At 36.1% G+C, this 15,393-nt stretch overlaps 1 protein-coding gene and 1 pseudogene across 5 annotated transcripts in view; one reads left to right on the top strand and one right to left on the bottom strand.

Annotated features, from left to right (window-relative positions):
* Positions 1-15,393, top strand: part of CFAP70 (cilia and flagella associated protein 70) — a 106,297-nt gene that overhangs the window by 16,250 nt on the left and 74,654 nt on the right. For all 5 annotated transcript variants that reach the window (XM_037804780.1, XM_037804777.1, XM_037804778.1 and 2 more), the window contains exons 9-10: positions 12,685-12,784; positions 14,300-14,434. In XM_037804780.1, coding sequence (XP_037660708.1) covers positions 12,685-12,784; positions 14,300-14,434 — 235 coding nt within the window. The remainder of the gene's footprint in view (positions 1-12,684; positions 12,785-14,299; positions 14,435-15,393) is intronic.
* LOC119510460 lies at positions 4,411-4,824 on the bottom strand (annotated as a pseudogene).

Raw genomic sequence — 15,393 nt, 5'->3', positions numbered from 1 at the left:
GCTAATGATATGGAACATCTTTTCATGTGCTTATTGGCTAGTGTATACTTATTTGAAGAAATGTCTATTCAAATCCTTTGCCTATTTTTTAATTAGACTGTCTTTTTGTTGCTGAGTTATAGCAATTCTTTATATATTCTTGATATTAAGCCCTTATCAGATCTATGATTTCCAGATATTTTCTCCCATTCTGTAGGTTATCTTTTCACTTTCTTGATAATGTCCTTTGATGCTCATTTTTAATTTTGGTGAAGTCCGGTTTATTTATTTTTTCTTTTATTGCTTGTGCTTTTGGTGTTATATCTAAGAATCCATTGCCTAAAAGAAGGTTCTGAAATTTTCCCCCTTTATTTTCTTCTAAGAGTTTTATGGTTTTATCCCTTATATTTAGGTCATTGATCCATTTTCAGTTAACTTTTGTATATGGTGTGAGGAAGGGATCCAACTTCATTCTTTTTGCCTGTGGATTTCCAGTTGTCCCATCACCATTTGTTGAAAAGACTGTTCTTTCCCTATTGGGTGGACTTGACACCTTTGTTGAAAATCAATTGGCCATTAGATGTATGGATTTATTTCTATGCTCTCACTTATATTTCATTTTCAGTCCTTTTTTTTCCAGTCATTATGCCAGTACCACACTGTTTTGATTACTGTAGCTTTGTAGTATGGGCAAGTTACTTTTGTTAACTTTACTTATATTTGAGTTAAGGCAATTTGAGGCTCTCTTCTGCCACCCATCCATATCAGTTAGAAATTACATTTATCTCCTAATAACAGTGATGGTGGCTTAAACACCATATGAAATAAGTCCAGAGCTGGTATGTATGGTGGCTTCCCAGGGTCATCAGGGATCCAAGTTCAGTCTCTCTACCTTCTTTAACATGTGCCTTCTATCCACAAAGTTGTTTCATGGTCAAAGATGGCTGCTAGAGCTCCAGCCTGCTTTCACATTCATGGCAGAAAATAGGAAGGGAGGCGTGGGTATGAGTGAAAAAGGATACATGCTAGCTTCCTCCACCCACCCTACCCACCTTTATGGAATCTTCCTGGAAATACAACCTGCCAACCTCTGTTTACATCTTATTGTTCATCTCCAAGACCCATATGAGGCTGGGAAATACAGTTTTAACTGGATACCTTGTTGCACAGACTAAATCTAAGTTTTGTTACTAAGGAAGAAAAAAAGACTAGATATTTTGTGAATAACTACCAGTCTCTGACACAGTGAGATGAGATGAGGAATGGGGGATTATCAATACATTTGATACACAAATTTGATAGCAATTCGAATGAACAGCTGTTTCTTTAATAGACTATTTTTAGAAGTTTTAGATTTACAGAAAAATTGAGCAGATAGTACAGAGTCCCCATAGGCCTCCCAACAGTTTCTTCTATTATTAACATCTTGCATTAGTGTGGTACATTTGCTGTAATTAATAAACCAATATTGATATTTTATTGTTAACTAAAGTTCATGATTTACATTCAGATTTACTCTGTGTGGTATAGTTCTATGAGTTTTGACAAATGCATAATGCTTTGTATCTACCATTACAGTATTATACAGAATAGTTTCACCACCCTAAAAATCTACTGTGCTTTACTTCTTCATTCCCTTTTTACCCCCAAATCCCTGGCAACTGCTTATCTATTTACTGTCTCTATAGTTTTGTCTTTTCCACAGTGTCTTAATATTGGAATCTTATAGTATGTAGCCTTTTCAGACTGGCTTCTTTGACTTGGCACTATGCATTCAGGTCCCTCTAGGTCTTTTTTGTGGCCTGATAGCTTATTTCGTTTTATCATTGAATAATATCTCATTGTATAAATGAACCACAGTTTGTTTATCCATTCTTCTATTGAAGGACATCTTGGTTGCTTCCAGTTTGGGGTGATTATGAATAAAACAGTTATAAATATTCTCTTGCATGTTTTTGTGTGACCATAAAATTGCAACTCAGTTGGGTAAGTACCTAAATATTGTGTTTTAATTCTAAGTATTAATATGAAAGCAATTGATTTTTATCTCTTAACTTTGTATCCTTCAGGCTTGCTGTAATCTATTAGTTCCAGGTATATTTTTTTGTTGATTCTTTGAGATTTTCTGTATAGATAATCAGGTCATCTGCAAAGAAAGACAATTTTATTTCTTGCTTCCCAATCTGTACACCTTTTATTCTCTTTTCTTGTTTTATTGCACTAGCTAGGACTTCCAGTATGTTAAATAGGATTGATGAGAGGAGACATCCCAGCCTTGTTCCTGATGTTACGGAGAAAGCATCTAGTTGAGAAGCTAATTTGAGAAACATTAGGTATGATGATAGCTGTAGGTTTTTGTAGAAGTTCTTTATCAAGTTGAGAGATATTCCTAGATATTCCTCTATTCCTAGTTTGCTGAGAGTTTTTATCATGAATCATTGTAAGATTTTGTCAAGTGCTTTTTCTGCGTCTATTGATATGATCATGGAATCATAAATGATATGATTTTTCTTCTTCAGCCTTTGATGTGATGGAGTACATTCATTTATTTCCAACTTTGAATCAACTTTGTATACCTGGAATCAGTCCTTCTTGGTCATTGATTTGCTAATGTTTTGTTGAGGATTTTTGTATCTATGTTCTTGAAAGGTATTGGACTGTAGTTTTCGTTTCTTGTAATGTCTTTATCTGGTTTTTGATAGGGAAATGCTGGTCTTATAGAATGAATTAGGAAGTATTCCCTCTGCTTCCATTTTCTGGAAGAGATTGTTTAGAATTGGTATTATTTCTTTCTTAAATGTTTCCTGGAATTCACCAACGAAACTTCTGGGCCTGGTACTTTGTTTTTCAGAAGGTTATTAATTATTAAATCAATTTCTTTAATAGATAGAGGTCTAATCATGTTATCTATTTCTCCTTATGTGAGTTTTGGTAGTTTTTATCTTTCAAGGGATTGATTTGTTTCCTCTAAGTTATGAAATTTGTGGTCATAGAAGTTTTCATAAAATTCTTTTGTCCATGGGATCAATTATTTTCGATCCTTTACATTTAAAGTACTTATTGATATAGCTGGATTAATATCTACCATATTTGTAACTGTTTTCCATTCATTCCACTTATTCTTTGTTTCTTTTTTGTCTTCCCTCTAGGTTTTAATTGGGCATTTTATATGATTCCATTTCCTCTCTTCTTTTAGCATATCAATTATACTTCTTTTTTAAAAAAATTTTAGTGGTTGTCCTAGAGTTTGCAATATACATTTACTACTCATCTAAGTCCACTTTCAAATAACACCATACCACTTCACAGATAGTACAGATACCTTATAACAGAGTATTCCCAATTCTTCTGTCCTGTCCCTTATAACACTGTTGTCATTCATTGCACCTAGTCATATGCTATAATTATAATTATTCAGTACATTGTTGCTGTTATTAGAATAAGCATTTATCTATTAGATTGTTAGAATAATAAGATTTTATTTTACCTTTTTTTAATCCCTCTTTAACTCTCTTCCTTTCTTTGTAGATCCGAGTTTCTGACAGATCATTTTCCTTCTCTCTGGAGAACTTCTTTTAGCATTTCTTGCAAGGCTCGTCTACTGGCAACAAGTTCCTTTGCTTTTTGTTTTTTCTAAGGAAGTCTTTATTTCTCTTTCACTTTTTTTTTTTTTCTGATAGAAATAATTTTTCCTTTTGAGTTTAAATTCACACCATCATTTTCTGTCTTGGCTGTTACTCTGGTAACAATAGGTCCGCATCTCTCAAGAACATTGCATGTGAACTGAGGCAGAACCAGTGTTAACCCAGGCCCCAAACCAGGGCTTTCAGAATAACAAGGAACAGTGATAACTAGCCTTTCCCTTCACTTAGAAAAAGATTGCGTATCAGAAAGACTAAATCTCTACTTTCCAAATGTAGAAAACCAAGAGTTCAGTGCAAAAATGGAAATCAAAATATATCAGGAATGAAGTATCTGATAACTTCATAGTACCTCCTCAAATACAAAAGGTCAAGATAGTTTTTGAGAAATAAATATCTGATAATCTGGCCTCTTCTATTAGGAATGGCCCCACTCCAGCATTTTGAAAGGAAGATGTTTTTGTTTCCTAAAGAAACAAAACACTCCTGTGTAATGATTTTTGGTTGTTGAGAATATTCAGCACATTATTTCAAAGTGGCAAAATTCAGGACAATCTGAGAAAAGAGAATTGAAAAGTGGCAGCAACATTTGCTGATAAAACCCCCATCTTTTACAGTGTATCTGTCAAGGGCCAAGAACTCGATCATCAAAGTAAGTTATTTTGTACATTACAGTGCATGGAATAACAGAATGAAAGACACTTTCTTGACGAGCAACCGAAAGGCACTTGCAAAAGGTCTGTGTCAATCTGAAATGGAAGGACCGGTACCCAGTGCCTCATGGGCTTCATTAGCTTGACCCCTCCTCTTTGGCCCCAGTGGGAGCTGTTTCTTCTAAACCTGCTGGCTTCTTCTCTTCCTCATCCTCTTTCTCCTCATCCTCCTGGGGATAGAGATCTGGGTATTTGTGCATGTATTCTTGCATGGCCTGGAACTGGTCTACACAGTCTAACTCCTTGACATCCTCCATGCTGTGGTGGAAGCAGGAAAAGGCCAACTTGATCTGTTCCGCACAGGGGCCACCAGCCATTCCCCCAAGGCATGGGCAGTTCCAGTTAATGTCTCCATTAGGCAGTATCAATCTGTGCTCCTCATAGGAGTCATTGGGTGTGTTGGCCACCAGCTCTGCATTGCTTGGAGTTTCATGGTCTTCTTTGGTCACAAATATGATTCAGACTTTCCCTTCCTGCTGGCAGTAGGCCATCGCTACAGCCCGTTGCTCAGACCTCACAGCAGCAGCAGTGGCAGTGGTGGCTGCTCCATGCCATGACCTCTCCTCAGGCAGCCTCTTTCACTTTTTAAAAAAATTAAAGTAGTTGTAGGTTTATAGAAACATCATGCAACATAACCTCCTCTCACACATTCAGCTCTCTCTATTTTTAACATTTTGCATTAGCGTGGTACCTTTGTTGCAATTCATGAAACAATATTATTATAACGATGCTATTAACTTTAACCCACTGTTATGTTAGGGTTCACTCTGTATTGTACAGTTCTGTGTGTGTGTGTGTGTGTGTGTGTGTGTGTGTAATAAGTTATACACAACCTAATATTTCCCTTTTTATCTTTTTTCAAATATACAACTCAGTGGTGTTAATTACATACACAAATTTTTGCCTTCATTCCCATCATCCACTGCTAAAACTTTTCCGTCACCCCAAACAGAAACTCTATACCAATTAAACATTAACTCCCCATTCTCCTTCCCCACTCAGCCCCTGGTAACCTGTATTCTAGTTTCTGACTTTATGAATATGCATATTCTGGTTACTTCGTATAAGCAAGATCATACAGTATTTGTACCTTTGTGTCTGACTTATTTCACTCAACATGATGTTTTCAAGGTTCATCCATGTTGTAGCATATATCAAAACTTCATTCCTTTTTACAGGTGAATAATATTCCATTGTATGTATATACAATGTATGTATACACATTTTGTTTATCCATTTGTCCATTGATAGACACTTGGATTGCTTCCACCTTTTGGTAATTGACAGTAATCCTGCTATGAATATTGGTGCACAGATGTGTGTTTGAGTCCCTGCTTTCAAATCTTTTGGGTATATACCCAGAAGTGAGATTGCTAGATCATATGGCAATTTTATACTTAATTTTCTAAGGAATTGTCAAACTGTTTCCCACAGTGGCTACACCATTTTACATTCCCTCCAACAATGTACCAGTGTTCCTATTTCTCCACATCCTCTCCAACACTTGTTATTTTCCATTTGTTTAATAGTAGCCATTCTAGTGGGTGTGAGATGGTATGTCATTGTGGTTTTGATTTGCATTTCTTTGATAGCTAATGACTTTGAGTATCTTTTTGTGTGCTTCACAGAAATGATATTCAAGTATTTTCCCCATTTTTAAATTGGGTCATGTGCCTTTTTTGTTGCTGAGTTGAAGTTCTTTATATATTTTGGATATTAAACCTTATAAGATATATTGTTTCCAGATATTTTCTCCCATTCTGTAGGTTGTCTTTTTACTTTATTGATAAATTCCTTTGATGCACAAAAGTGTTTCATTTTGATGAAGTCCCATTTATCTATTTTTTTCTTTTGTTGCTTTTTCTTTTAGTGTAAAGTCTAAGAAATTATTGCCTATCACAAGGTCCTTAGGGTGCTTCCCTGTGTTTTCTTCTATGAATTTTGTAGTTTTGGTTCTTATGTTTAGGTCTTTGATTCATTTTGAGCTTAACTTTTGTATATGGTGTGAGGTTGGGATCCACCTTCATTCTTTTGCAGCTGAATATCCAGTTTTCCCAGCACCATTTGTTGAAGAGACTGTTCTTTCCCAGTTGAATGGACTTGGCACCCTTGTTGAAAATCAGTTGGACATAGTTGTGAGAGTTTATTTCTGCGTTCTCAGTTTGATTCCATTGGTCTATATGTCTGTCCTTATTCCAGTACCACGCCGTTCTGATTACTGTGGATTTGGGGAAGTGTTGAGTCCTCAAACATCATGTCTCTTTTTCAAGATGGTGTTGGTCATTCAGGGCTGCTTACCCTTCCATCTGAATTTGATGATTGGTGTTTCCTTTTCTGTAAAGATGTCTGTTGAAATTTTTATTGGAATTCCGTTGAATCTGCATGTATTGCTTTGGGCACAATTGATATCTTAACAATATTTGGTCTTCCAAGCCATGAACACAAATGTCCGTCCATTTATTTAGGCCTTTGATTTCTTTTAGCAATGTTTTGTAATTTTATGTCTACAAATCCTTTACATCCTTGGTTAGAGTTATTCCTAGATTATTTGATTCTTTTAGTTACTATTATAAATGGAACTTTTCTTGTTGTAATCTTCAGATTGATCATTAGTGGCATTAGAACACCACTGATTTTCTTGTACCATGTCACTTTGCTGAATTTGTTTATTAGCTCTACTAGCTTTGTTGTGGATTTTTCAGGATTATCTATATATAGGATCATGTCATCTGCAAATAGGGAGAATTTTACTTCTTCCTTTCCAATTTGGATGCCTTTTATTTCATTTTCTTGCCTAATTGCTCTGGCTAGAACTTCTAGTACAATGTTGAATAACAGTGGTAGCAGTGGGCATCCTTATATTGTTCCTGATTTTAGAGGGGAAGGCTTTCAGTCTTTCACCACTGAGTATGATACTAGCTTTGGGTTTTTTATATATGCCCTTTATTATGTTGAGGAAGTTTCCTTCTATTCCTAGTTTTCTAAATGTTTTTATCAAGAAATGGTGCAGGCAAACATTGGGACTGGCGGTTTGATGTGCTGAGCCCTTGAGCATGGGACTTGCCCTTATGAAGCTCATTACCACAAAGGAGAGTCTAAAGTTGTATGTAATGGTGCCTAAGAGTCTCCCCCTGAGTACCTCTTTGTTGCTCAGATGTGGCCCTCTCTCTCTCTAACTGAGCCATCTCGACAGGTGAACTCGCGGCCCTCCCCCCTACATGGGACCCGACTCCCAGGGGTGTAAATCTCCCTGGCAACGCAGAGTATGACTCCCGGGGATGAATGTGGACCCGGCATCATGGGACTGAGAGTATCTTCTTGACCAAAAGGAGGATGCAAAATGGGATGAAATAGTTTCAGTGGCTGAGAGATTCCAAATGGAGTCGAGAGGTCACTCTGGTGGACATTCTTATGCACTATATAGATAACACCTCTTAGGCTTTAATGTATTGGAATAGCTAGAAGTAAATACCTGAAACTACCAAACTCCAACCCAGCAGTCTGGACTCCTGAAGACAATTATATAATAATGTAGATTACAAGGGGTGACAGTGTGATTGTGAAGACCTTGTGGATCACACCCCCTTTATCTAGTGTATGGGTGAGTGGAGGAATGGGGATAAAAACTAAAGGACAAATGGAGTGGGATGGGGGGATGATTTGGGTGTTCTTTTTTCACTTTTATTTTTTATTCTTGTTCTGGTTCTTTCTGATGTAAGGAAAATGTTCAGAGATAGATTGCGGTGATGAACGCATAACTATGTTATCATACTGTGGACAGTGGATTGTATATCATGGATGATTGTATGGTGTGTGAATGTATTTCAATAAAACTGAATTTAATAAAAAAAAAAAAAGAAGAAGAAGAAATGGTGCTGGGTTTTGTCAAATGCCCCTTCTGCATCAACTGAGATGATCGTGCGGTTTTTTTTCCTTTGTTCCATTAATATGGTGTGTTACATTAACTGATTTTCTTATGTTGAACCACCTTTTCATACTTGGGATAAATCTCACTTGATCATGGTGTGTAATTCTTTTAATATGATGTCAGATTCAGTTTGCTAGTATTTTGTTGAGCATTTTTGCATCTATATTCATGAGAGATATTGGTCTGTAATTTTCTTGTCTTGTGGTATCTTTATCTGGCTTTGGTATTAGGGTGATATTGGCCCCATAGAACAAGTTAGGAGTGTTCCTTCCTGTTCAGTTGTTTTGGAAGAGTTTGAGCAAGATCGATGTTACTTCTGGAAATGTTTGGTAATATTCACTGTGAAGCCATTTGGTCCTGGTTTTCCTTTGTTGGAAGGTTTTTGATTACTGATTCAATCTCTTTACTAGTTATTGGTTTGTTGAGATCTTCTATTTCTTTTTGAGTCAGTGTAGATTGTTTGTTACTAGGAATTTGTCCTTTTCATCATAATGGGTTATCAAGTTTGTTAGCATACATTTGTTCATAATATCCTCTTTTAATCCTTTTTATTGCTGTGGGGTCAGTAATAATGTCCCCCTTTTATTTCTGATTTTAATTATTTGTATCCTTTTTCTTTTTTTGTCAGTCAGCTAAAGATTTCTCAATTTTTTGATCTTTTCAAAGAACCAACTTTGAGTTTTATTGATTCTATTGCTTTTTCATTCTGTATTTCATTTATCTACATTCTAATCTTCATTATTTTCTTCCTTCTGTTTTCTTAGGTTTAGTTTGCTCTTATTTTTCTGGATTTTCCAGTTGTGAGTTTAGGTTTCCAATTTGAGAATCTTTCTTCTTTTTTAATATAAGCATGTAGAGCTATAAATTTCCCTCTCAGCACTGCCTTTGCTACATCCCATAAGTTTTGGTATGTTGTGTTTAATTTTCATTCACCTCAATATGTTTCCTAATTTCCTTTGTGATTTCTTCTTTAACCCATAGGTTGTTTAAAAGTATGTTGTGCACCAGAAAGGTACAGTCTTTTGGGAGAACGTGTGGCCTCACCAACATCTTGATTTTGGATTTCTTGCTTTCCAAACCTTGAGCCAATAAATTCTTGTTGTTTAAACCAACAGCAAAAAAAAAAAAGTATGTTGTTTAGTTTCCACATATTTGTAAGTTTTCCGTTTTTCCCTCTGTTATTGATTTCTAACTTAATTCCATTAGGGTCAGAGAACATACATTGCGTGATACCAATATTTGTGAATTTATTGAGACTTGTTTTGTGAGCCAATGGATAATTTATCCTGGTGAACTTTCCATGAGCATTAGGGAAGAATGTATAGTCTATATTCTTCAGTGTTCTATATCTGTTAGGTCTAGTTGGTTTAGAGTAGTGGATGAGTCTTCTATTTCCTTGTTGATCTTCTGTCTAGATGTTCTGTCTACATATCTGTTCTTGCATACTGTCTACTTTTCCTATTAGAGCCCTCAATATATTAATCATAGTTGTTTTACATTCATTATCTGATGATTCCAAAATTTATATCGTATCTGAGTCTAGTTCTGATGTTTGCTCTCTCTGTTCAGACTCTTTTTGCCTTTTGACATGCCGTATAATTTTTTGTTGAAAGCTGATTATGATATATTGGGTAATAGAAACTGAGATAATTAGGCTTTTAGTATGAGGTTTTACGTTAATCTGGCTAGGAGCTGAGCTGTATTTAGTGTTTGCTGTAGTTGTAAGAGACAGAGACTTCAGTTTCCTTGTTTTTTGGTTCTTGTTTTTTCTCCCCTGTTGTATTTGAGTTTCCCACAAATTATTTCTTAATAGAGTCTGTGTTTCCCACTCTCTCATTTGTAATCCACTGTGATTATACTGGAGCTCTGCTGGTGTGGTGGTAAAATGTTGGGAAGGGAAAGTGTTCTATAATCTTATGATTAAATCTCATTTTATTTTAGTGTGCCTGAGTCTCTGGTTTGTAAACTATACAGATGTATTTCTTTCCTTTTTTTAATTCTCTTGCATGAAAGGCAAGAGAGGTCTGGAAGTGTCTAATTGCTTTTTCCCCAGGTCAGATAAGACTCTGATAATGTGGTTTTCCTTAGAGGGCAAGTCTTTGTTATGGAGAACATTTTGGGCATATTTCAAAATGGTTCCTCTTCCCTTCTCACCATCTGAATTTCCTCTGATCTCCACTGTGAGAATCTGGTAAGTGTCCTGGAGTTAAAAACCCACAAAAGTGTATGTGTGTGTGTATGTGTGTGTGTGTAGGAAAGCCTAAGACTGGGCCTCCAGTAGTTTTTAACCTCTCACTGTAGTCTACAGTCAGCCTCCAGCAATTCATCAAAATTACCATTAATGTGTTCCAATATTTACTGGTTCTAGCACTTGTGTTCCTGGCAAGTTCATCTTGGCTGTGATTCTCTATATCTACCTGTCTCTTCGTATTTTGGGATGGCAGTTTGTCTTGTGACCTCAATTCTCTGATGGATATAAGCACAACATTGATTTTCAGTTTGTTTAGCTTTTTACTTATTGTAAGGAGGGAGCCCATTACATGTCAGAGTTAAAACTGGAAGTCCTGGTCTGATTATATTCATAGTAGAAATAAACATGTTTTTTACTATTTGCAGACTTGTTTTAGTTTCCTGGGCTGCTCAAAGCAAATGTCATGAAATAGGTTGGGTTAAACAACGGGAATTTATTTGTTCATGGTTTTGAGGCTTGGAAGATGTCCAAATCAAGGCATCATCAAGGCATTGCTTTCTTCCCAAAGATCAGCTGCTGGTTATACTTGGCTCCTCTATCACATGGCAAGGCACATGGTGGCATCTGCAGGTCTCTTCCTTCTCTTCCGGGTTTTGCTGATTTCATCTGCTTGTTTCTGTGGCTTTCTTTTTCTTTGTCTGAATTTTATTCTTTTACAAAAGGCTCCAGTAATAGGATTAAGACCCATCCTTATTGAGGTGTGTCACATTTTAATGAAGTAGCCTCATCAAAAGGCCCTACTTAAAATGGGTTTATGCCCAGAGGAAAGGGTTAAATTTAAGAACATGTGTTTCTGGGGTATATACCACTACGCTTCCACCCTCTGAACCTCAGAAAGATGTTCTTTTTATACGCAAAACACATTCATTTCATCACAATGTCCCAAAAGCCTTAAGTAGTTTCAGTAACAATGCTAAATACAAAGTCTCATCAAAATCAGTTATGAGTATGGTCTTCCTGGGCACAATTCCCCTCTGTCTGTGGACCTAAGAAACCTAGAGAGTAAGTTATCTGCCTCCAGTATACAAAGGAGGGACAGTCATAGGATAAACATTTCCATTCTAGAAGGAAGAAATTGGAAGGAAAACAGAGGTCACAAGTTCCAAACAATTCTGAAACCCAGCAAAGCATATTGCACTGCTTGAAATCTAATATATAGACCTTGAAATCTAATATTCTGTTAGATTTCAAAGTCTGAGAGTCATCTGTGGAATAATGTTTTATTTTCTGGGCCTGATGGAGCCGCAGCCCCACCTCTTCCAGGTGTTTGCCCAGTAGCCACGCTCTCCTCGAACAATTAAGTGAAGACTCCACCCTCTCAAACACTGGGGTGAAGGCCAGGCCCTCCACATTCCTCAGGGCACAGGCTCCACCATCTCAGAACACTGGGGTGGCAGCACACTTACTGAGCAATGGGGTGGAAGGCCTACCTTCTCCAGGCGCCATGGCAGACACATCCTTTCCACGTGCATGGGTAGGCCTGCTCTCCTGGCCTGAGAAAATGTCTTTAGTCCAGACCACAACTTCCATGGTTCTGCCCTTGAGGTGATTTTTCTTTTAATCTGTCCCTTTTCTGTCCCTGTTAGTCCACGTTGGCAGATCTTGCAAAAAGCCTTTTTTTTGCATGTTGTACACAGGGCCCCAAACCATCAGACAAATGCGGTTTCCACAAATTTTTCCTGTATGACTGCATTTCCAATCCTGATTTCCCCTGAAATGGTTGACTTATTCTGTTTTCCAAACCATCAATTTCTGGTTTCTTTGTACCCAGGAGCTCAGTTCTCAGCTTATCCCTTTCTTCAGAATCGCATTTTACTATATGCCACAAGATTTAAGAACGTTTCTCTAGGACACATACAGCTTCAAACCACCACACTTATTTATTTCTTTACGGTGAATCACTGGAAGTAGAATTTCCAGGTCAAAGATTATGAGCAATTTTAACATTTTTGATTCACATTGCCAAACTGCTCTCAAAAATTTATAGGCCTCTGCTAGCAATAGAGAAGAATTATATTTTGGAATTTTATAGATTTGTGAAGGATAAAAAACCCCACCTACTTATAAATGTGTATTCCATTACTTTCTAAAAGAGAAGGATACTTTCCTTTGACCTAAATTACTAATCCTGTTTTTGCATCTAATGTTAATATGTTGATTCTTGATTTGCAGTTTTCAAAAACGAATTGCTGACTGCCGATTTTGGCCTGTAGAGATAACAAGAGTCCCTCTGGTTGTTGTACCTAAAGGGAAAGCTGCAAAAATTGATAAGGTAAATATTTTCATTAATTTTTTCTGCTTCTAATTCTGATACCAAAAAAAAATAAAAATAAAAATAAAAATGTGAAGTGATGCAGCTGTTCTCCCTAGGGTGATCAGTTTTTTGTTGTTTGCCTAGAACTCTCCCAGTTTTAGCACTGGACATCTTATGCCCCAGGAAACTTCTCAGTACCAGGCAAACAGGCTAGTTGGTCACCTGTTTTCCACTCAAAGTTGTTTAAGATTTATTCCCAAACATCATGTTTCCCTTTATTATAATTTACCATAAGTAAAACCATATGAAATGGCAATTTTTATAAGTCATCAGTGGTCACATGATTAAACTTTATACTTTTGAATTTCTTTTCAATTTACCTGGTCAAAATGTTTTAGCCTGTTGATTAAAGTAATAGTCTTCATAAGTGTACCACTATTCTGGAAAGATAAAGCTTTATGAGCCTAGGGCACATTCTCTACTGAGCATACCTGGTCTTCTCTGTTCATAAATTCCCCAAGGGTCGGGGTCTTATAGGCTATTTTGTATCTTCACAGTACCTAGCATGATGCCTAAATTATTTGATTTAAAAATAGGGTTTTTGGCATAATAAAAATACTATCACCATATATAACCATTTCCCCCTTTGTAATATATAATATGCATTGGCTAACTTTCCTTAAATTTCTATATGATATAATAGTATCACATAAACATAGCACTTTTTAATCTAATTTCTACTTATTATTATATAAGGAGAAATCAAAGATATAATTTTTAAGCTTTGGGGATTTAAATGTGTTTTCTTTCCCTAAAGTGATTTTTTCCTTATAGAAGTTTACAATGGCAAACCATACAGCCATTAAAAATTATGTTGAGGTATATTTATTCATATGTTCTTCTTTGTAATGAGAGGTTAGATAGAATCAGGCTGACAAATATAGGACAATGGATTATCTTTTATCCTTCTTCATCCATGGTAGATATTGGTAATCGATCAAAGCACTCTTTCCTATTGAACCCAAATAAGGACACAGACTCTCAACATAGCACTCTAAAACACCACCAGCTGCTTCAAATCTGGGCATAAATTAATACCTGTTTGTCATCACTTATTCAGAGGATTTCTAAGGTCCCTTTCACCCACGAGAGTCTATGAACTAAAAGCCAAATCTCTTGAAATCTTTTAAGTTTTTGTAGTTATTGTTGTTGTTTTACAAAGCCTCACTTTCTCCTAAGAAGCAATATGGTAAAATTGACTTTTTTTGTTCATTAATTTGATTCAGCTACTGCTTTAACTGTTCATTAACACTGTTTATATGCATTATGTCAGTGATCATAGTATTATTAAGTTCATTTTCAAGAAAAAGCAACTGTGACCCAAAATGTCTAAGTCACCAGCCCAAAGTCACATAGCTAATTAAGTAGCTGAGCCAGAGCTTAAAGGTGGGTCTCCAAACTCATGATTCAGAGTTACATACCTATGCTGTATCACCTGATAGCACTAACAACTCTATGGTTTTATTCCTCTAGAATGAAGATGAAAGTCAGCTTTCATTTCATGGTGTGGCTTATGTTAATATGGTGCCACTGCTGTATCCAGGTGTGAAGAGGATTCGGGGAGCTTTTCATGTTTATCCTTATCTAGACAGTACAGTCCATGAAAAGGTAAGAAAAGATTGCATAGAAAGTATCACTTGGATTTATCCTTTGTACATGTTCTTACTTATGTCTTTAACATACACACCTTTGCAATTGATATTTATAATCAGGTGGCAGACTGGGATGTCAAATATAAAGCCTTGCAGTCATTCCTCCATTGAGCCTTACAACTTTGGAAAATGAAAAGCCCCAAACCAAAAACAACCCAAATCTCCATCAACAGGTGAACAGAAAAACAAATTGTGTGGTATATCTATACAATGGTATACTACTCAGCAATAAAAAAGGAATAAATTATTGATATATATGATAACATGGATGAATCTCACATCCATTGTGCTAAAGGAGAGAAACCAGACAGAAAAGAGTACCTACAAATAGTATGTATATAATGATTCCATTTATATAAAATTCTAGGAAACTAATCTTTAGAGGCAGAAAGCAAATTGGTGTTGCTTGAGAAGAAGGGTAGAAGGAGGAAAGATAACAAAAGAATGTGGGGACTGTTTCACAGATCTGTATATAGCTAATCAGATTGTGTGCTTTAAGTATGTACAGTTCACTGTACTTCAGTTTTACCTCAAGAGTTGTAAACAGAACCGTTAGGATAATAAAAGGAGTCTGTTGTGTTAACTATGCAAAAACTTAAATCCATTTGCTGATTGATGAACTAGAATATGGTTTGTTCAGTTTTTAGGTGTTAAAATGTTAGAATCATAATTATATATGCTGGAAAAGAGTCAATTTTACCATATTGCTTCTTAGGAGAAAGTGAGGCTTTATAAAAAACAACAATAATGATGGCAGAGACTTATTACTGTTTCTTCATTATTAGGGCAGTCATTTGTCAGTAATATACTATGTGAAAGATCCTTCAACTATTTGCAAACCAATTGAGTAATACATTCTTTCCAATCCAAAATCCCACTTATAAGGGTTTAGTCTAAGAAAATAATTTAATAGAA

Source organism: Choloepus didactylus, chromosome 15 (genome assembly GCF_015220235.1).
Source record: "Choloepus didactylus isolate mChoDid1 chromosome 15, mChoDid1.pri, whole genome shotgun sequence".
NCBI lineage: Eukaryota > Metazoa > Chordata > Mammalia > Pilosa > Megalonychidae > Choloepus > Choloepus didactylus.
This window is presented reverse-complemented; position numbering and strand designations above follow the sequence as displayed.